At 36.0% G+C, this 22,122-nt stretch overlaps 2 protein-coding genes across 4 annotated transcripts; both read right to left on the minus strand.

Moving 5' to 3' along the window:
• Positions 1–793: 793 nt before the first annotated feature.
• LOC111791784 (myb-related protein 2-like) lies at positions 794–3,772 on the minus strand. 3 transcript variants are annotated; one of them, XM_023673261.1, is made up of 6 exons: positions 3,636–3,772; positions 3,313–3,506; positions 3,155–3,231; positions 3,011–3,077; positions 2,619–2,724; positions 794–2,540 (listed from the first exon to the last, which is right to left on the minus strand). In XM_023673261.1, the coding sequence occupies exons 2-6, from the start codon at positions 3,503–3,505 to the stop codon at positions 1,850–1,852; spliced, it is 1,134 nt and encodes a 377-aa protein (XP_023529029.1). In that variant the 5' UTR covers position 3,506; positions 3,636–3,772; the 3' UTR covers positions 794–1,849. The 3 variants fall into 3 exon arrangements, with proteins under 3 accessions (XP_023529029.1, XP_023529028.1, XP_023529027.1); XM_023673260.1 differs by having other exon boundaries at positions 794–2,537; positions 2,619–2,742; XM_023673259.1 differs by having other exon boundaries at positions 2,619–2,742.
• A 13,503-nt stretch (positions 3,773–17,275) lies between these two features.
• LOC111791786 (thioredoxin-like 1-1, chloroplastic) lies at positions 17,276–19,747 on the minus strand. Its single transcript, XM_023673263.1, has 4 exons — positions 19,220–19,747; positions 18,878–19,054; positions 18,634–18,798; positions 17,276–17,915 (listed from the first exon to the last, which is right to left on the minus strand). Exons 1-4 carry the CDS (start codon positions 19,577–19,579, stop codon positions 17,619–17,621), a joined length of 999 nt encoding a protein of 332 aa, XP_023529031.1. The 5' UTR covers positions 19,580–19,747; the 3' UTR covers positions 17,276–17,618.
• Positions 19,748–22,122: the final 2,375 nt, after the last annotated feature.

The following is a 22,122-nucleotide window of genomic DNA, read 5'->3' on the forward strand; positions in this document are numbered from 1 at the left end:
TATTCGATCAACAAGGTAATCTAAATGTTATTCCCCTTGTAGTTGATTCCTTATCTTATCATTAGTTTATTAAATAGTGAGAATAAAACCAAGATTATTATTATAATCAATATAGCAATAATATTAATTTCTCTACTATCCTTTACAATAATCACAATTATTATCCAAGCAATTAATTCGCTATCATTTTCAAGTGCTCACGTCTTACATCTACTTTTATGAATCCTTTTTCAATGGCTAAACTCCATTATTATTGTTGTTATTATATTTTTAGTAAGTTAGAAAACTTGATTGGAAGGGAATACAAAAATAGCTGGTAGAGGGCACCAATACACAAGAGGCTGAAAGGCTAAAGTGCATTATTAAATAGATGTCTCAAAGGCTAAAGTCGAATATCAAAACTAAATTGTTATTTTCTAGTAACATTTTCACTTTTTTGTGGTAAACTTTATCTTGAAGTAATATTTTGCCTTTTTTTTTCTTTCCGATTACTTAGGCAGGTACTATGTTTTATGAGGTCTTCAAGAATTAAAAAAAAAATAAGAATAGCAATCGGTGCGGAAAACGAAACTTTCAACATACATTTTTTTACGGTTCAACAAAATTATAGCTTGTCATTTTCGATGCTCATTGTTCATAAAATTAATCCAAAAGTCAAACCAACTATTATAAAAGACGAAGTTAAAGAATCAGAGACGTATGAAGAAGCATCACAAAATACAGCTTAGGCATTGGAGGAAAAAATACAGTTTGAGCATAATCAAACTTGGGAACTAGTGCCAAGACCAAGAGATATCAAATTCATCTCTTGCAAGTGGGTTTACAGAATAATGTGTCTCTTGGATAGATCAATCGAGAGATACAAGGCTTGGACTGTAACTCGAAGGTTCTCTCAACAATATGGACTATATTACGATGAAATGTTGGTCCAATGGCGAAGATCACTATCGTACCAGTTGCTCCAACACTTGCAATAAATTGTGGCAGATGAACATGAAGAATGTTTTCTTGCATTGAGAGTTGGACCGAGAGATCTACATAAACCAACCAAATGAAGTTGGAGTCATCAGTCAGTATATGCAAAGTCTGAAAAAGCCTCATTTGGATACAGCTCAACAGATCTTGCAATATGTCTAAAGTACAATCGATTATGGTCTTTTGTACAAAAGAAGTGACGAATGCAAGCTAGCTAGATACTATAATGCTGACTATGAAAAAGATCACGATACTCGAAGATCAATCACTAGGTATGTGTTCAAGCTCAATTCAAGAACAATTTCTTGGTGCAGCAAAAGACAAATAAAAATATCATTGTCAACTACAAAAGCGGAGTATAGAGCGGTGGCTAGAGCAACTCAAGAAAGTACATGACTGAAACTCTTAACGGAGGATTTGCACCAGAAAACTGACTATCCAATACTACTTCATTGAGATTTTGTGTTAGAACAAAGAATGTATAGGCGAACATAAAATATCCAATGTTTTACATGTTCTAAGATTATCTCAATTGTGGCATAACAAATTATGCGATTATGTTTACAGGTGCTTGAAAGTTACAATAGCAAATGGGTTCTTGCCCCACTATGTTAATAGCCGTCACAATTTGTCCAAAGTACAGTGCAACATTCTTGGCTTATATGTGAGGCAACCTAAGAGGGTTCAACACAAAATTCATCAACTTTTCACAAAAGGTTCTTAAGGGAGGGCTCTCTCGTCAATAAAACAATGACTAAAAGTAGCTCATTTGTGGGTTTGCCGAACAAGTTCTACACTTTAATATCAACTTTCATGAAGCCATTAAGATCAAACATCTTGCAATATATATCTATATGAAGAAGGTTAATAATAATCAGCTAAAACCATTAAGATCAAACATCTTGCAAGTATTAGACGCAGCATGATCATTATCACTAAGCTGATCCTCTCCAGCATTCAAGTCCATTCTATATCTAAACGCCCCCTCCACCACTTTCTCCCTTTCCACTCCCTCCTTTCTTGTACTCCCAAATCTTTGTCCCTCGGATGGTGAATACCCATTATACCCTTCCCCCTTCTCCCCTTGCACCAGCCCCATGCCCATGGACAGCCCATGAAGCTGGTCCGCAGCGGAGGAGCCTCTGTCGGTGGCGATGGCATAGGGTTGGAGGGCCAAGTGGCCGTTTTGCTGATCCTTGGAGGCCTCGCAGGAAGTCAAGCAACTGTCCATGGAGCAGTCAGGGGGCTGGGTTTGTTGAGGACATAGCCTTTGGGGTTGGTTTTGTTGTTGTTGTTGTTGGTGGTGGAGCTCTGGAAAGGCTGCAGTTAGGCATTGAGTGGACACTTTGGAGACCAATTCTGAGAGCTGCACTTTGGCAGCTTCAAGTCCCACTGTCCCTAAATTCTGTGTTCCTAATGTTTCTTGTGCTTTCTCCAACACTGTTTGGAGATACTTCCCTTGTGCTTCTATTCGTAGCTGCAAATGCCTTTGTACCTCGAGTTGTTCGTGTAGCCTTTTCTGCACTTCAATTTGCATTTGTATTGTTTCACTGATTTGAAGACTTCTGGAGAAGAAGGGAGTATTGTTATAAATCATGTTTTATGCACTAAATTTGCTCTATTTTTGTCTTAAGGTGGCCTACTTGTTTGGCTGGGAGGAGGCCTGTGGTGCGACGGCTATGCTGTTGTTAGTGCGACCTGCTCCATTTGCCTCACCCAATCTCTGGTCTACAGAAACAGCCACCGTTCCTACACGCCAACCCATACCTATTTTACCATAACCATCAGGTCCAAACAAATGAACTTCCAAGTAGTCAAGTATTTATGCTTTTCAATTCTCTTTCTTTGTTACACAACATCTCATTTATTTATAAAGATAAAAGTACAACCGTCCTGTTAAAATTCCTCCCAACTGGTCACAAATCTTTTTAATTAAAAAAGATAACAATTTCTCCTAGAAAAAGACGAGGATTCAAACAAAATCGATGAAAGGAAAGAGATAATTATGCTAAAATTGCTCTAAATTATTAATTACCAGTTTTATTATTGGTTCCACTTCCACCATTTGCTTGTCCATGCATGTTCTTGCTCAGCCTGTATTTCTGCATCCAATCATTATACAAAACGTCACGATGTCGTTAAATCATGACTCGATTCAAAAGCTTAAACAGATTTATACCTGAAGATGGCTCTTCAAATGGTACAAAGTAAGTCCAGAAATGCCCATAATTTTCATCACGGTTTTAGGAGTGGCCTCTACAAAGATAGAATTGAAGAACTTAAAATCATAATAATAGTAATTGTAAAATAGAATTAAAGATGAAATGAAATGCTCACTGTCAGGCCCTCCAAGTTGATTGACTGCTTCAACAAAACGGTCATGCAAATCAGGAGTCCATTTAAGCCTGGGTTTAGCGTCGGTGGAAAGAACAAGACCTGAATCTCCTCCAGGCCCATTCCCACCTTGTAAGAACAAATGCCTCTCAGAGGAGTGGATGCTTTTCCCTCTATGTTGATGATGATGGTACATTCTGCACTCATACAATTCAACGTTAACATCACATTATAAACAAACATGGACCCATATTGGGTATGAACTCGATTGTTGGTAAAGAAATAAGCACCATTTTTAAAAACTAACTAGCTATGGAATGGATTACCTGAGTTAAGGGTATGGATTGGAGAGTTGTTGTGTTGTGTGGTGTGGTGTGTTGAGAGAGATCAAAGGGATGGGGGGAGAGAGGAGGGCTTATAAAGCGATAGGGCAAAGGAATATAATCTTACAACACACAAAAAGAAGGGAAAAAAAAGGGCATTTGAAATATGGTTACACAAACAGCTGAGGCCTTTCATTTGGTGCCAGAATCGATCCCATTTGAGAAAGCAAGCAAGCAAGATTGGAATTGGAATTGGAATTGGAATTGGAATTGGAAATAGAATCTCATTCTAAGCATTAGGACAAGGGAGCTTTGTGGGTTCTTTTTTTTTTTTTTTTTTTTTTTTTTTTTTTTTTTNAATCCGCCACGGTCCCTTTCGCCCTTCAAACCCCCTTCCTTCAATCCAAGATTCTTCCTCATTGGAAATTGTCCACGATCGAAATATGTCGAAACAAATAATTGAAATAGAAGAGCAACTTGAGGGAAGATCGAAATATATCGAAACAAATAACTGAAAGCACAAGAACAACTCGAGGGGAGAGTTTTTTTAATAAAGGAACCTTAAACATTTAAATCAATTCTTCATTTTGAAAGTTTAAGAAATTGATTATGCAATCTCTATTATAAAGGATCCCACATCGGAATAAGCTCTCTCTAATAAACACGTTTTAAAATTTTTGAGAATAAGCTCGAAAGGATCTCTCCATTTCTGCCCAGCCTTTCCCTTCTTTGTGTTGTCACTGTCCATATATATACATAAACTCAATCATTACTATAAACACTATCAATACACTCTCATAACCTTAATTAAAGGTCATACAACTTTTTTTATAATACACATCCGGCAAGTTGTAAAGAAAAAGTTAAGAATAATCTTTTTTGCACTTAAACCCATTTAAGAGAAAGCAATTCTATCATTGATCTTAAATCACCCAAGATTATAAACTAGGATATTGCATGAATCAAAATTCGAACGGTACCTCCTACTATGTTACATAGTCGCTCGTAGACAGAAAGCTTAAACTTATAGATTATGATAAACATGAATCATCGAACATCTAGATTTAGAGATGCATGTGTCACTCGAACACGAAGCGATGATAGTGAAGATCAGACGGCGGTGGTTTGAGAATTTGGAAGAAGATTCGGAAGAAGACCAAAAGCACCCAAAATTGGGAGTGTAAGATTAGACATAGAGATAGAAAGGGAGGAAGGAAGGAATATGGAACAAAGGAATAGGTTCTGAATTGTCTGCTTCAGTAAGTTTGGTACTTATTCAGCTCAAAAAGAAGAAGTAGAAGAAGAAGAAGAGGAGGAAGAAGAAGAAGAAGAAGAAGAAGAGAAAAATAGTTGAAAATGGGAGCAAAAACAGGCAGGCGGCCCCGTGGAATCCAAAGGCAGCAAATGCAACAAGGCACAAGTGGGACCTCACCCAATGAACTCTTTTGTTACAATTCATACTCATGGCTTGCTTGGCCGGCTTTCCATATTCGCACCTTACCTTTTCATTTTCTTCTTCTTCTTTTTCTCTATGAATCTATACATACATGCACTCTCAAACAAATATATATACATTACTATATTACTATATTATTTTTTTATTATAGGATATGATATAATATAATAACCCAATATTCTAATGAATAAGGTTCTGATCTTTTGGGTCGGGAATTAAACGCAATCTTTGTAGCTAAATATGCCTATCTATCGCCAAAACTAAATTTTGGTAATGGGGTGGTGAAAATTTGACGAGAGACATGAAATTTGTATCAATTAATTATTTTCATATTATATATTTATATTATATTATGTGGTATAGTTAGAGAATATATTTTTCATATGGAGCTAAGTTTGGAGGAATCTAAGAATTTTTGGCTTTAAGAGTTGAAAAGCAAGGAATTCCTGAACAGTAAGGTGGTGGCATGTGGATAGGGAATATATACACTAAAAAAGGTTCAAGGATTTTGTGCCCTTTTCCCAACTTACTTCTTTTACTTCTTATTTCTTCACGTCCATTTCAAATTACTTAACTTAACCCTAACCCGAATCCAATTCCTAACCTTTCATTCTCCACATCGTCCTAAACGCTAACGCAAACCCTAATCTGTCATTCTTCGTATCGTCTTAAACCCTAACTCGAACTCTAATTTGTCATTCTTCACATCATCTTAAACTCTAACTCGAACTCTAATTTGTCCTTCTTCGCATCGTCTTAAACCCTAACTTGTAATTTTTTCACATCATCTTAAACCCTAAACTGAATCCAAACCTATCATTCTCAACGTCGTCTTAAACCCTAACCCGAACCCTAATTTACCATTCTCCACATCATCTTAAACCCCAACTCTTCCATTTCATGCATATATATTAACATTACTCCTAATATCATGTCAACACCTAAGTTCAAGAGTGCATCGATAATCCACGAATATTATATTAAACTAATGCATATGACTAGAACATAACATATACAAATATAGTTAACCCAAATCATAATTCAACTAGCTTAACCATATCCCTCGATCCAAAACTCGAATCTCTCGAACTCTATACAAAAAAAATAATAATAAAACAAGAAACATCGCCATAGAGCATGGGTCGGGGGCAAAATCGAGAAAGTAAGTAAGAAATCACCACGGAATGGTATTCGTTGAGGAAAAAAAAAAGTTAAAAATAATGTTTTATAAAGGAAAAAAAAATGATATTCCTTCCATGTTAAAGAGAATGAGAACATGAGAATCCCTATGAACTTCACACCAAAAGATGATATATATTATATAGAAATGGCATATGTTTTATAGGGTCAGATTCTGTAAGTCAAGAACTAATATATTCTTCTTTCGTGAATGCCACAAAAAATGGGTTCCCAGTTCCCACACACCTTTTTTCCCACCATTCTTTTCTTTTTATTTATACAATTTTGTTAATTAATTGTTAATTAATGATTAATATATTACAATTTCTTTTATATATTACATGGTTGCATTTTCTGAAACTCCCAACCGAGTCAACATGTCCTTTTCAGGCATATATTCACCTACCATTTTCATATATTAGTTGGCAACCAAAATGATCGCCATCAGAATATATTTCTTATAATATGTATCTATGAAAGAAAATTATATTCTTGTCTTGACTTAATAATATGCATCATGCAATCATAGTTTGAATGTACATTTATTTCTTAAATTCCAACTGCATATAATTATATCGTTTCTCACAATAACATTTTGACTATATTCTATACTTGGCTTTAAAACTATATTATAAATGGGTAGTCATTTTTTCAATTTGATTTCCATTTTTTCAACTATACCAATGTTATCTAGATTAATGATTATATCCATGATGTATAGTATGTTTTTTTTAATGAGTATTGATATAGCACTCATATGTATAGTATGTTTTTTTAATGAGTACTGATATAGTATTCATACATAGATGATGTACTACTCTTAATTTTCTTAACCTAATTAGTATAGTATGTTTTTTTAATGAGTACTGATATAGTATTCATACATAGATGATGTACTACTCTTAATTTTCTTAACCTAATTAGTATAGTATGTTTTTTTAATGAGTACTGATATAGTATTCATACATAGATGATGTACTACTCTTAATTTTCTTAACCTAATTAGTATAGTATGTTTTTTTAATGAGTACTGATATAGTATTCATACATAGATGATGTACTACTCTTAATTTTCTTAACCTAATTAGTATAGTATGTTTTTTTAATGAGTACTGATATAGTATTCATACATAGATGATGTACTACTCTTAATTTTCTTAACCTAATTAGTATAGTATGTTTTTTTAATGAGTACTGATATAGTATTCATACATAGATGATGTACTACTCTTAATTTTCTTAACCTAATTAGTATAGTATGTTTTTTTAATGAGTACTGATATAGTATTCATACATAGATGATGTACTACTCTTAATTTTCTTAACCTAATTAGTATAGTATGTTTTTTTAATGAGTACTGATATAGTATTCATACATAGATGATGTACTACTCTTAATTTTCTTAACCTAATTAGTATAGTATGTTTTTTTAATGAGTACTGATATAGTATTCATACATAGATGATGTACTACTCTTAATTTTCTTAACCTAATTAGTATAGTATGTTTTTTTAATGAGTACTGATATAGTATTCATACATAGATGATGTACTACTCTTAATTTTCTTAACCTAATTAGTATAGTATGTTTTTTTAATGAGTACTGATATAGTATTCATACATAGATGATGTACTACTCTTAATTTTCTTAACCTAATTAGTATAGTATGTTTTTTTAATGAGTACTGATATAGTATTCATACATAGATGATGTACTACTCTTAATTTTCTTAACCTAATTAGTATAGTATGTTTTTTTAATGAGTACTGATATAGTATTCATACATAGATGATGTACTACTCTTAATTTTCTTAACCTAATTAGTATAGTATGTTTTTTTAATGAGTACTGATATAGTATTCATACATAGATGATGTACTACTCTTAATTTTCTTAACCTAATTAGTAATGTCATTTCATTCCTAATAAATATTTTTAAAATAAAGTCATGGATTTATACATTCAATTTAACATACGAAATTAAACAAAACATGGTTTTTAATATAAAATAAGCTGCATTAAAAACACTTTTCAACTACTAAATTGAAATTCAATGCATTGCTCTATCAAGCTCTATTCTGACTTTCATGGCTTTTCCAGCATTCACTCTCATCCATGCATGAGAGCTTTACCTTTACCTGAAAAATATAAGGGTAGCACGTGGCTTGAGTATTTTATAAAATACTCTGTAAGTCACCCCACTGTTAGGATTGCACATACATGGGATCTATCTTTTAAAACTGTTACATGACCTTAGACTTTTTCCAGTTTCAGACAGGGTTAGATGTATGATACTTCTCCACACACGGCCCACGTATGCGCATATGGACCCACCAAGCGGGCTCGTATATGTACCCTCTAGGTCTGACTTGGTTACGCACAACACATTACACATCACCAGACGCCTCAGAAAAAGAAAGGCACACATGATATCATGGTGAACATAAATATCGAAGTTACGCGTCTGTACTAGCATAACATAACGGGGAAGTATCTTGATGCACAAGATATACATACATGAGGTCCTATGATTTCGTAACATATCATAACATTTATTTCATTCCTTTCTCTTTTCCTCCCTAACATATTTCATAGATGCATCATGTATACATGGCAACCAACATGCACGGACGTAACATTTCATACATGGCATTTCATTCCATTCATAAATATTGATATTGCATGCGTACATGACATACAGTCACGTGCCAGACGCGTGGGAGGAAAGGAAAATGTGCGGGTTGTCAGGTCACAACTTGGGTCGTTGGGTTGCGTAAACAGATGCGGACTGGCTTTCCTGTGGGCTGGGGTGTGGACAGTAAAGAACTTGGGTTGGAAATTGGCAGAATGGGACCCTCGATTTTTCCTTTCTTATCCACGGCTTACTTTTAAGAACTGAATTAAACAGACAGGATATATGCACCCTTCATTCCTTCTAACAAAATGTGGGCAATCCTTCTCCTTCTCTGAGTGCGTACGAAAAATTTGAAAGGATTTGATGCTCTGTACATCCTTAATTGGTTAAACAACAATATAATCCTAAATCCTAACCTAAACCCTAAACCTATGCCTCTAACCCCATAACTTAGAGATAACAACTATTATATTTGCACTAAAAATCTAGAGGTACTATAAGAATTAAGTATGAGGCCATGGAAGTGGTTACAATTGGTGAATGATTATGATATAGACACGTAGTACTATTCTTTCGAAGGCAAATGTGGTTGTTGATGCCTTTAGTAGGAAGGCAGCAAGGTAGAGGACAACAAGGTTATTACAACCCCACTAAAGTGCCAGTGTCATTGATGCGGGTTGAGACTCACATTTTACAGTAGCCTTTTGTCGCAGTCTCCATAAAGCATTGGACACTCGAATGAACTTCAGTACTGTAACGATCGCTCTCCAACGCATCGAATCACGAATCACCATGTGGACTAAAGGGTAAAAGCCTTACAACACTTCATTTTTATAAAACCGAAACACAAGAAAATTAAAGTTTCCTGTTATGCATTTCAAAATCCAAAATTATTCAAAAACACATCAAGAGAATCCACCAACTCCCATTAAAAAAAACAGTTACAGAATATTATGAGTTTTTCAAAAAGATCAAAATATAATTAAAACGACATGGAAGAAGAGGACTCAATCTAAGGACCTCTTCTGCAGCCACACAGTTCTACACGCTCCCGCCACTGACACTGGTCTACTTTCCACCTGAAAAAAAATAGAAACACGGAATGAGTATAAAAATACTCAGTAGGCAACCTACTTGTAGGCTCTTATCGGACTTAATCCTATTCACGAAATCTTAGGCTATGTGCTGGAAACTGTCTCTAACCAAAATCTGTTGCGGTCTTAAGAGAAGATCCTATGGTTACTCCTTGGTATGAATTCTTCGTACCCATTTACCTACTGAGCTCAAATTAGTGGATTCTTCCAAGTGGTGTCGGGCAACATTTATCTGTTCTTAAGATTAGTAACTACTTGCCACTACGCCTCGCTGAACTGGATCAGTAAACTACCTATCTTATGCCTCTATCGGGCTCAAATCAGTAAACTACCTATCACTACGCCACTCGGGCTAGATTAGTGAAAAGGTCATGACTCATCCCACTAGGTACCACATCAGGGTGACACACTAGAATACTCGTCCCCTGAAGTGGTACTACACTAGAACTCTATGGCTACTCATATCCTTTATGGGTGGCAACTATAAAACAAACCGTAGCTCATAGTCTATGAAATTCACCATTCACATTCTCTAGCACATAACAATGGGTTCACAATAAGGCATACAACATGCTCATCCTACCTCAACATATTAGGAAGCATAAAAAATTCAACTATCTACCAGCGTTCACAATATCATACATGTGGAAGCTATAGGACAGAAAACATAATTAAGTAGTAAACTATGCACATCATCTAAGTACAACCCTAGGTCAATCTAGGCTCCTATATATACTCAATCATGGTCCTCAATCCTAATTGACTTATTTCTTAAAATCTTGCTCCATGTGGCTACTTACATGGTTGTAGACTTCTCGAAATTATATCGGTCTAAGTATGATCCACTTAACTAAAAAAAACTTCACGTAGTTGCCGAAAAATGCCAAATTTCTGGCGAGGCACTGAAAATCTCTAGTTTCCAACTGAACCACGACGCCATGCTCCCTCAATGCCCCTCAATGCTCCAAACACCCCAACTCTTTTGCCAGTTGGGGATAGCAGAACACAAAGAGAGAGGACGAAGGAGAAGACAAACGGTCATTTTTGTGTCTTTCCGACAAATGCAAACTGACAAGGATTGAGAACCCTCAGAGAACGTTACAACCAACAGTACCCTCGTAATTGTAAGGAACCAACGACCATCAGACCTGTGTACATAGAGGGTAAGTCACTCGTCCTTCATATGACAATTTTTTGTTTGTAGGCACTTACGTAGACTTGTGACGCCGTGAGAGTGAAAGATGTTGAGATATGATTCAAAGTATTCAAGATGAAGATATGATTTAAAATAGTTGAAATATGATTCAAATATTCAAACTATCAAGATTTTAGAAATTTTAGGAGATTATTAGTAGATTTGAATTTATCTAGATTTACATGATTTACTATTTCTGGTCTAGTGTATAAGCTATAAATACTGGAATTGTGTAACCCTCTATGCATCGAGTCAGTAGACAATAACAAAGCACTGCAGCTTTCATCTATTTTATCTATTCCTATCTCTTTCACTATCCCTTTTTCCAACAAAAGATACCATGAAAAGAAATCACGACAGTCGAATTTCGAAGGGAAAAGCATCAAATTAAAACATCTGTGAGTGTCGGGTGGAGAAGAAGAATCCACCAGGTCAGACTAAAACACGAATACCCGCTTGCACCAACCCGTAACAACAGTCCAGTTGGTGTAAACCACCTGCGACCCAATTTTGAACCTAATCCAGCAACCAACACATAAACTCGTAGCTTAGGCCCACTAAACCACCTGCGCCCCGACACCATACACAGCCCACGTGCAATCCACCTGCAACCCTGATATGAACCAAGAGACATCATTCATACAATATACTTCAATGAAGATGTGAAGAAAATGTTGTCAAAATTATCAAAAGAGGTTGCAATTCATGTCACATTGAAAAGGAATGAAGTTTGATGGTTATAAATTTTGGGTGGGTTACAATTTAGAGTAATTTAGAGTTATTGGTATTGGAAGACATTTTATTTACTTTAGGTTACATTTACATAAGGGCTATTATGGCCATTNACAACTTTTGGAATGCCTTTAATAGTTTCATTTTGAGGCTATATAAAGCCATGTATGTTGTATTTGTAAGGTAGTATTTGTAAGGTAGACTTGGAAAATGTAGTAAAAGAAGCTTTGTGCTTTTCTTTAGCCAATGGCTAAGTTTCTTTGCAATTCTATGTAGTTTAGATTGCATGTAGAATCATTCAAGCTCGACATGATCAATCTTGCTTGTGGAGTGATTCGAATCTCAAGCAAGTGTTCTTGCGTTGAGATATTTGATCAACAAGAATCATTCAAGCTAGACATGATCGATATTGCTTGTGGAGTGATTCGAATCTCAAACAATGTTCTTGCCTTGAGATATTTGATCAACAAGGTAATCCGAATCTTATTCCCCTTGTAGTTGATTCCTTATCTTATCAAACCCACCCTCCATTCGACCCAACCGCGTACGGTGAGCAACCTAGTAACCCACTTGGCCAAGTTCTAAATCACGGTTCATCTGACACGCGCCCAAAAATGTGACGCACGTAAATAGAAGACTCGATCCGACCTGAAACAGCAGCTCGTGCCTCAACCAGAAACACAACCCATACATGCATTAGCTCCCTCTACCGACACATGTCTCATCTGCAGACGTTAACTACCATATGCTCAATCAACTTAGCTCAGCTCGGCTCATAAACGACTTATCTGACGGGCTAATTCCTACATTTTGGACCCTTGTGGATCTAAACTTGACCTTAATTAAGGCAACTAAGTTCAGTGTAACGCCCTATTTTTCAAGTTCAAGGTTAGAAAATTGAATCGCTTACGAAATTAGATGGACGTTCTAGTAGAAAACACCTCAATGGTACTTGGGAGCAACTTCAAGGGACGGAATTCGAACGTACTCGAGTTTAGAGAGAACACCGGCTAAGGCTAACCAAGTAAGTGGCTTTACTATCGGTCGATCGAAAGACTTGTCTTATGTATGACGACACATGTCAGTGGCTCTTGCACGTGTCATTTATGCTTTATGTTATATGATGATATGATGATGTTATATGATGATGTGATGATGTTATATGATGTTATACAATGATGAGATGACGTTATATGATGATGTTATATAATGATGTGATTATGTAATATGATGACATGATAATGACGATGCATGATAACATGATGATTTAAGATGCATGATGATGATATAACTTAATATGATGATATCTCATATTAGGATGATGTGCATGTACTAAATGTCATGATGCATTAGGACGAGGAGTTTTCTAAGACACAACCCTAAATGATGTAATGATGATAAATGTATAAAAACCAATGTATGCATGCTACCTAGAGTAATAGTTGAATGATATGTAGGATTGTGTCATAAGAATAATTTAAGATAAAAACTATAGGGACCTCATGCGTTCTACGTGTAAATTTACATTGGCTTACTTCTTCATTTATGATGATGAGTACCGACACATACATATGATGATGATCATTATGTTTTGCATGATATTTGAGGGTTTGCTAACCTCCAGACGTCCGCCTATAGAAAACTAGTTCGATTATGATGGATCCAGGGGGTGCGAACCGCCTGGGGACTCACGCTCGTACATGTGAGTTGTGTGTAGGGAAGTACTACACATCCAATTTTCGTCCGAACAGGAGGTCATCTCTATGATGGTTTTAACGATAGGCCCCTAAACATGAGTTGTATGTGTTTGCATTCCCTGACCTCAATAGTGGGGTCACTTACTGAGTATTTCTTACAATACTCAAGTCGTGTGCTACTTTTATTTTAGGTAAAGGCAAGGCGCCCATGTATGGCTGATCACGACCATGACACATGCATAGGATAGTGATATTTCATTTCTTAGACTTTAAGTTAGTATAAAGTGTTTTTACTTAGTATTTTATTTGTTTTATTTATTATCTCAATGTTCCTTTAAAGACTTTTCGAAACATCAGTCCATGACAATGTGTTACGATGATGTTTTAAATGTTTAATTTCGCACAAGAAAGTATGTTATGAAGATGGTAGCAACTTTAGGATAGCATAAATCTAGGGTCTTACAAATAGTGATCGGAAAGAGACCGAAAAGTGGTCAAAAGTTGGCTGGAAAAGGAGAAAGAAAGGAGGAAATTGTAGAAAAGGAAAATGGGTAGAAGGAGAAGGAAAATAGGCTCAGACCACATCTTAGGGTCGAAAGCGGTATCACCATCCAAACCTCAGCCTCGGAGGCCCAACCATCCAAACCTAAGCCTCCACCTTTTCGACCCGTTTCCAATGAAACAAATCCACACGGGTGGCCCAACAATCTAGCAGTCGAGTCCATCATTGCACGTGGCCCAGTCCAACAACAAGCTCGACCCACAAAGCCCACGAGCGGGCACAACCCACCACCATTTAGCCTCATCTATGCAGTCCGCTTCATTTCTCGAGCATTGACACGACCTAGACTTCCCTAGCTGCCCATGTAACATCCCCTATCTCTTTTCTAGGGTCAGCTCGACTAGGTTTAGACAAATAACCTTGTGTGGACTATTCCAGAGCCATTTTGAACATAATTGGAGGAATTTTAGGTTAATAAGGTAACCGTTTAACCAATTTAAATGTGTGCACCATAATATGATGCATACTTAGATTTCCAGCAATGAGAGCATAGACTATGAGAGCATAGACTAGCTCGTAGATTAGATCTATGGGTACGTGTACGAGTCTACCTAGTGAGTTGATGGGTGCATGTGTAACCATGCCTAGAGAAGTACACTGTATCCAACCGTACTCGAAAAAGAAAATAAAGCCAAAAAAATATTCATTCTTGGCCTAACATTTTTTTTAGGAAAAGACAAGGGTCTAATGTACGGATGACGACGTTAGTAGAGGAGGTCATTAAATCAAGTTTAGTTAGCTTTCCGCACATAAGCCATAGTCTCTATGTTAGGATAGACCAATGACTCTATGCATGCCGTAATAATTTTATTTTTCATTAAAATTATCAAATTTTAACTTTTGTCGCTATAAATTTTCAAAATATTGATCGAAACTTAGATTTTTTTGTTGATTTCTGAAAATGACACGATTAGAATTTTCACTTTAGGATTTCGTAGTTCATTAATTCAATGCTATATGATTTTTTCTTCTTAATATTTGCTTTAGTACTATTTCTTGTATATGTAAAGAGTTTAGCACGATAAACTAGGTTTTCAAACCTGCTTAAAAGCACGTCAAAGTTTTGCCAATTATAACCTAACGAAAAATATAGCAAAAATGGCCCCACAATGAAACTATTTCTTTGTTTTTACTTCAAAATCATCAAACTTTCATTTTCGTCACTATAACTTTTCAAAATATTGATCAGTACTCAGTTCTCTCGTTGGTCTTTTTTTTAAATAACTTGATTGGTTTACTAGCTAGTTTTTTTTTTCCCTTTTAGTACTATTTCTCGTAGGTATAAAGCAAATATTATATATATATATATATATATATAAAAGGAGTCCACGACAAGAAATTATGCTTTTGGAACTACTTAAAATCACGTCAATTTTCACAAATTGTAGCCTAACGAAAAATATTGCATAAATGGCTCGAGAGTTTTGTGTGTGTGTGTGTTTTTACTTCTCATATATTTTTAAATATTTAAATTTTAACTTTCGTCACCATAAAATTTTAAAATATTGACCGTACTCAGCTTTTTCATCAATTTTTGAAAATGACGAAATTATGATTTTCGCGCTAGGGTTTCGCATTTCTAAGTCATTAACTCAATGCTACAAGATTTTTTTCTTTCTTAATTTTGGATTCAGTACTATTTCTTGAACGGAGCTCAATTTTTTCGTCGATTTTTAGAAATGACATGACTAGAGTTTTCGACTAGGGTTTTGCAATTTCATAGTACTCTTTCTTTTATATATATAGATAGAGTCTAGCACCAGAAATCAGCGTTTCCGAAGTGCTTAAAATCATGCCAAAATCTCTCATTGTAACCATGGGTCGAAAGTGAAACTATTTTTTCAATTTTTATTTCTCATATGTTTTAAAATCATTATATTTGAACTTTCCTAACTTTTCAAAATATTAACCGGAACTAAGCTTTTCGTCAATTTTTGGAAATGACGCTATTAGAGTTTTCGCACTATTATGTCATTAATTTTATGCTATAGGGTTTTTTTTCCTTCTTAATTTAGAGTTTCAGAACTATTTAAAATCACGTCAAAGTTTCACTAATTGCAACCTGAGTTTTTTTCTTCTTAATTTTTATTCGGTACTATTTCTGGTTTATATAGAAAAGTTTCACTAATTGTAACATGATGAAAATATTGCAAAAATGGCCCGATAGTGAAACTACTTTTTCGCGTTGTTACTTCTCACATCAAATTTTAATTTTCATCACTTAACTTTTTGAAAAATTGACCAAAACTTGGTTTTTTCGTCGATTTTTAGAAACGACGCGATTAGGGTTTTTGTGCTTGGGTTTCGCATTGTCAGGTCGTTTATTCAATGCTACACAGTTTTTTTCTTCTTAATTTTTGCTTGAGTACGGTATCTTTTATATATAGAAAGAGTCTAGCATGATAAATTAGGGTTTCAAAATTGCTTAAAATCACGTCAAAGTTTCATCAATTGTAACCTATAACGAAAAATATGGCAAAATCGACCCAATAGTGAAAATGAATATTTCATCCTATGCTTAATATTTTTTCAATTGAAGACAAGGGTCTAATGTACTGATGATGACTTCAGCTAAGGATGCCATAGAATTAAGTCTAGTTAGTTTTCCACACATAGGTCATATTGTCAATGTTAGGATAGATCAATGACATTTCAATTATTGAACTTTGACACGGGATCGCCTAATTTTATGTAAATAGCAATTACAATATGCTCGTAGTAATAATTTTATTTTAAAAGAAAAAGTAGGACATATGTTTCCCTAGGTTTGGAGAATGTTGTCAACCACGAGGGTCCGAGGTCGAGGCGAACAATGATATGGCAAGTAGGTTGTCACACACTTTTTGAGACCTTTCCTTAAATCACTTCTAAATTGATGAGGAGCTGCCATGTCCTTCATATGCTTGCAGGTTAGCAATAACGCGGTGTCTGCCAACGGGTCCTTGTTAGAAGCATATTATGTCCTGCCATAAAACCTCACAACGAGCCTAGAATGGATTGAACTTGCAGGCATTTCCCTGTGATCTTAGAGCTCCCGCATATCTTTACAGTCACATGATTGTATGAGAATAAGAGATAACAATGCAAGGCATAGTTGATCCAACTGGAAATCTTAAACTTCATTACAACAAGATTCTTCATTGGACTGCTACCAATTTACTAATTACAGTCTTTCAGAAAACTTTAAACTCAGAATCTTGCAGAGAAGCTTTTATACAGCCATGTACAACAACAACAACAACAACAAGTGACTACATACAACCAATCACACAGCTAGCTGCTGATATTCTAAAGAATCAGCAGGCTGGGATCCAAGCCACTGAAAATGTAAACAAAAGGAGAAAAAAAAAGAACCAACTTCACCAGGTTTCGTTAATATACCCCGAACCTTTACAAAAAGCTCTTGTAGTACGGTTTCGATACGGGTATCAGCTTCATCCCACATAGGCATTCTCCTTGGAGACATGGCCACTCTTTAGGAAAGTTGAAGGTAGAGGAAGAGGCGGTTGCTCCGAGTCCGAACGTGATTTATCCAATTCTGATATTCCTAGCCCTCCCACGGTGGCAGGGATGGGCATGGGAACCTCTTCTGCTGGTTTAGGCGTGTAGTTGAATGAGAGTTCTCTGTTTGCAGCAAGTGCCACAAGATCTTTCTCCTCCAACCCTTGTGTTGGGCCAAGGCTGCATCGTTCCGTGTTGTGCTTGGCTAGGGCATCCTTGAATTTCTTAATCTGAGATCACACCAATTCTTTATCAATCAAGTGCATTACTAGAGACACAGAAGTTGTTAGGAACCACGACTCTCCACAATGGTACGATATTGTCCATTTTGAGCATAAGCTCTCATGGCTTTGCTTACGGCTCCCCCAAAAGGACTCATACTAGAGATGTATTCCTTACTTCTAAACCCATGATCATTCTCTAAATTAGCCAATCAAACAAAGTACACTTAGAACCTCCCTTGAGGCCTATGGAGCCCTCAAAGAACCTCCTCTTAATAGAGGCTCGACTCCTTCTCTGGAGTCCTCGAACAATGTAACACCCTTTGTTCAACACTTGAGTCACTCTTGACTACACCTTCGAGACTCACAACTTCTTTGTTCGGCATTTGAGGATTCTATTGACATGACTAAGTTAAGGGCATGACTCTGATACCATGTTAGGAACGACGAACCTCCACAATGGTATGATATAGTCCACTTTGAGCATAAACTCTCATGACTTTGCTTTCGACTCCCTCAAAAGGCCTCATACCAATGGAGATGTATTTGTTACTTATAAACCCATGATCATTCCCTAAATTAGCCAATGTCAGACTCCCTCCCAACAATCCTCAACAGAAGTTTGATACTCACGGCCACCGAGGAAACCACAAAACAGCTCAATGAACATACACCAATCAAATATTATAATCTGATAACACTCTCAAACTATTCGAAGATGTCTTACCGTTGCATTAGTGCAGCTAAAACTACAAAGGCGGCCCTGCGCACCTCTGTAGAAGCGAAAGAAGGGCAGCACATGAACACCAAGGCTATAACACATGGATTTATGTTCTTCATAGTTCACTTGCAAAAATTGGATATCAGGATACATTTCAGCAAATTGGCACATCTGTATAGCATAAACAAACTTCAGAAGCAGGAAAACATGGAACATAGATTCTCCAAGACACTAAAGAATGAGGAAAGACCTTGGGGTGAAGAGCTTTGCAGCCACCACAACCAGGGGAGAAGAAAATAACAATAACAAGCTTATCCCCTGCACTTAAAAGAGAATCCACAAAATCTTGTGCACCAGTCACATCTTTCATGTTAGGCTGCAACCCTTTATCCCACCATTTCTGAGCTTTTGGAACCCGAAACCCACTCTATTGAATAGCAACAAAAGGCTTACTAAACAAATTGCATAATAGTTCTGTTCATAATGACCCATATCACAACAATCAAAGAAAATAAACACAGAGAAGCTAAAGAAACAAAGAAAAAGAAACCCTAATATGAGGAGGAGGATGAAAATACAAAATTAGGGATACCGTCGAAGATCGTGTAGGAGAAACAGAGTTCCTGGAGATGTCCCTAGCTTCTGTAAACTCTATTATTTGGCTATTGGAGTCGCTGATCGAAAACGGCCGCAAGGTGGAGGGTAATTTGACAGAAAGGCGTTGCCAATTCAAGGGATAGGAAGAAGAATTGAGGGATTTAAGGGCGGAAATTGGTGGAGGAAGATGATTAGAAGAACGCAAAGAGGGGGCAAAAGAAATGTTGCTGACAGCGTCCGCCATTGAAATCAAGGATGAATGTATTGAAATCGCAGCGATTGAAGAAAGTAGGAGGATTAGGAGGTGGGAAATTGGGGGAAATTTAAATGGATATATGGTAGGTGATAAGATCATTAAGAACGAGATAATCGGGGATGGAAATGGGGAGGTTGTGATGAAGTGGAGGAGGAGGAGGAGGAGGAGGAAAAGGGGAAGAGAGAAGTTTCTAGGCGAAGGAAAATGAACGGAAAATGGAGCGGTCAAGAAACAACATCGAAGATTTAGGGTTGTCAATGGATAACGCAACGTCCCATTGCTTTCGGGTTCTGTGGATATAACGGGAAACTGCAGACACGTGGTGGAACCACCACAGAGACCAGAAATGGATATCGTTATCCCATTTCATTCTGGATAAAATAAAAAATAATAATAATAATTTATTATGTTAATGTATTTTCCATCAAAATGATTTAACAAATATAACCATGCTTATTTATATTAATTTATATACCTATAGAATAATTTAGTATATTAGCATTTAAAACATATTTTAAACTTTTGACTGAAAAATGTTTTTTTACCACGTATCGGGGTTTTGAACCTTTTAAATGTAACGACCCGATTTCCTATTAAATACAACATTTTAGCAAAAAAGAAGCCAAATGTATTTAAATAAAATAAAGGAAAATAAAGCATTGCCCAAACTAATCTAAGGGTCGTACAAACAACATGAATGGATGTCATTCATGCAAGGGTACCTTAACTCTAACTAAAAATAAGAGTAACACCTAGCTTTGAGTATTTGTTGAGGTCAGAAATGCATACACAAGCAATGGTGGGACTTATTCTTTTAAAAATATCATAACAAAACTTTGGGCTTTGCTTTCCAGTTTAGGTAGGGTTGGACGTGCGGTACTTCCTCACACACGGGCCACGCACATGCCCATGGACCCACCAGGTGAGCTGTATATGTACCCCTAAGTCTGATTGGTCGAGCTAGCGCACGCTAGCATTGTGGACACCAAGGACACTAAAGGCCTACATGATATCATGACAAAGATAAATATTGTAAGGTACACGTCTTTACTAATGCAGAAGTATCCTGATGCACATAACACATATAAATGTATGAGATCTCCATAGCTTAAAATCATGGTATATGTTTAAGATACAAATTGTACTTCATTTCATTCATGATATAACATGAATATGGATAATACATACATTATACTTATCACATCTTCCATAATTAGCATACATAAGTTCGAGGGTTGTGCATCATTTGTCATTGATAATATAATATAACTCCATATTATGGCATGAACGTAGGGTTTAGGGTTTAGCATAACTTACAACATGACACAACATAACATGGCACAACATAACATGACATAGCCTAACATAATAGAGCTCTACAACATAGCATCACATAGCGTAAATGTAAGATAGTATACGTCATACAATGATAAAATATGTTACATGCAGAACCACAGCTGCATGTGTCGTTCATATAACAATCAAATCATCCAACCAAACCAAGAGTAACTTAACTCAGAGTCACTAATTTATCCTTGGAAATAGTCTGGATCTGCCACTTGAAATTCAAGTCAACTTAGGTGAGTTCACAACACTGGATTAGAATATGTTTAAGTGATTTAGTCTACCTAATCTTCATAATTAAACCTCTAATTTAGCATATAACATTTTAAATGCCAAAACCGACTTTGATAGGGTCATAAAGGATAAGAAAGGAGTCTAAAATAGTGGAATGGGTTAAAAATGGCTAATTGAATAGACTAAGTTGTTAGGGTTGCCAGAAGCCGAGCCAAGTCGTCGATGAGAAGAGGCATGGATCTCAACTCTGGTCGGGCGTGCGGGTTTGGGCACAAGTCACGCGATTTAGATGACAGGTTTGGCTCTGAAAATAGATGGGTTGACGGCTATTGGATTTTATCTAAGCCAATGTGATATGGAAATCAACCCAAGGGAAAGTATGGAACGAATTACCTTGATGATCAAGATCAAGAGTAAAGAAAATTCGTGATTCGAATCACTCCACAAGAGGTTTGATTAATACCACTTGAATGACTCTACATGCAAGTTCTAAACACAAGAATTTGCAACGAAAGTTTAGCTCTCAACAATGCTAAAATAGAAATTCTATTCTTAATTCCAAAATCTGATGTCTAATCAAAGAAAAGAATGCTTTATATAGCCTTTACAAACCTTAACCTATGTGATACATAACTCCAAAATGAAATGGGCTAGTAAATGAAATACCCATAACCTTCATATTAAAATGGCTAGTTAATGGTGGAATATAGTAACCTATGTGGGTTACAATATAACCTTGACTCCTATATTTAAAACTAGCTTAAATATGAAAACAAATAGTTAAACTATAATTAAATAATGCAAATAATAAAATGTGCTTATTAGTCATCCTTGGACTATTTGATAAATTCAGCGGAGTTCATTAAATGCAACTTAAAGTGCATTTAATTCATCTCTGTCTTGAAGCTCAACTTTGCATAACATATAAGGGAGGTCACCAACGTCTTCTAGAATTTCCTTTGATGAGCTCACCATAGCTTGAATATAACTGTATAAGGTTTGTTGTAGCTTCTTGGCTCTCGTCCTTGTAATTGGACCTTGAGGTATGGAAATTCCTTGGTCGT

The sequence above is a fragment of the Cucurbita pepo genome, chromosome LG03 (assembly GCF_002806865.2).
Source record: "Cucurbita pepo subsp. pepo cultivar mu-cu-16 chromosome LG03, ASM280686v2, whole genome shotgun sequence".
In the NCBI taxonomy this organism is placed as follows: Eukaryota; Viridiplantae; Streptophyta; class Magnoliopsida; order Cucurbitales; family Cucurbitaceae; genus Cucurbita; species Cucurbita pepo.

Bases quoted from the DNA above. Each gene is read 5' to 3' on its own strand.
- LOC111791784 (XM_023673259.1), bottom strand. From the start codon at position 3,505: ATGTACCATCATCATCAACATAGAGGGAAAAGCATCCACTCCTCTGAG. The intron at 3,078-3,154 runs GTATAAATCTGT...GATTGGATGCAG, and splicing joins ATTTGAAGAGCCATCTTCAG to AAATACAGGCTGAGCAAGAA. The intron at 2,541-2,618 runs GTAGGCCACCTT...CTTCTTCTCCAG, and splicing joins GCCTCCTCCCAGCCAAACAA to AAGTCTTCAAATCAGTGAAA.
- LOC111791786 (XM_023673263.1), bottom strand. From the start codon at position 19,579: ATGATCTTATCACCTACCATATATCCATTTAAATTTCCCCCAATTTCC. The intron at 19,055-19,219 runs GTATCCCTAATT...GCTATTCAATAG, and splicing joins CTCCTACACGATCTTCGACG to AGTGGGTTTCGGGTTCCAAA. The intron at 18,799-18,877 runs GTCTTTCCTCAT...TATGCTATACAG, and splicing joins GCAAAGCTCTTCACCCCAAG to ATGTGCCAATTTGCTGAAAT.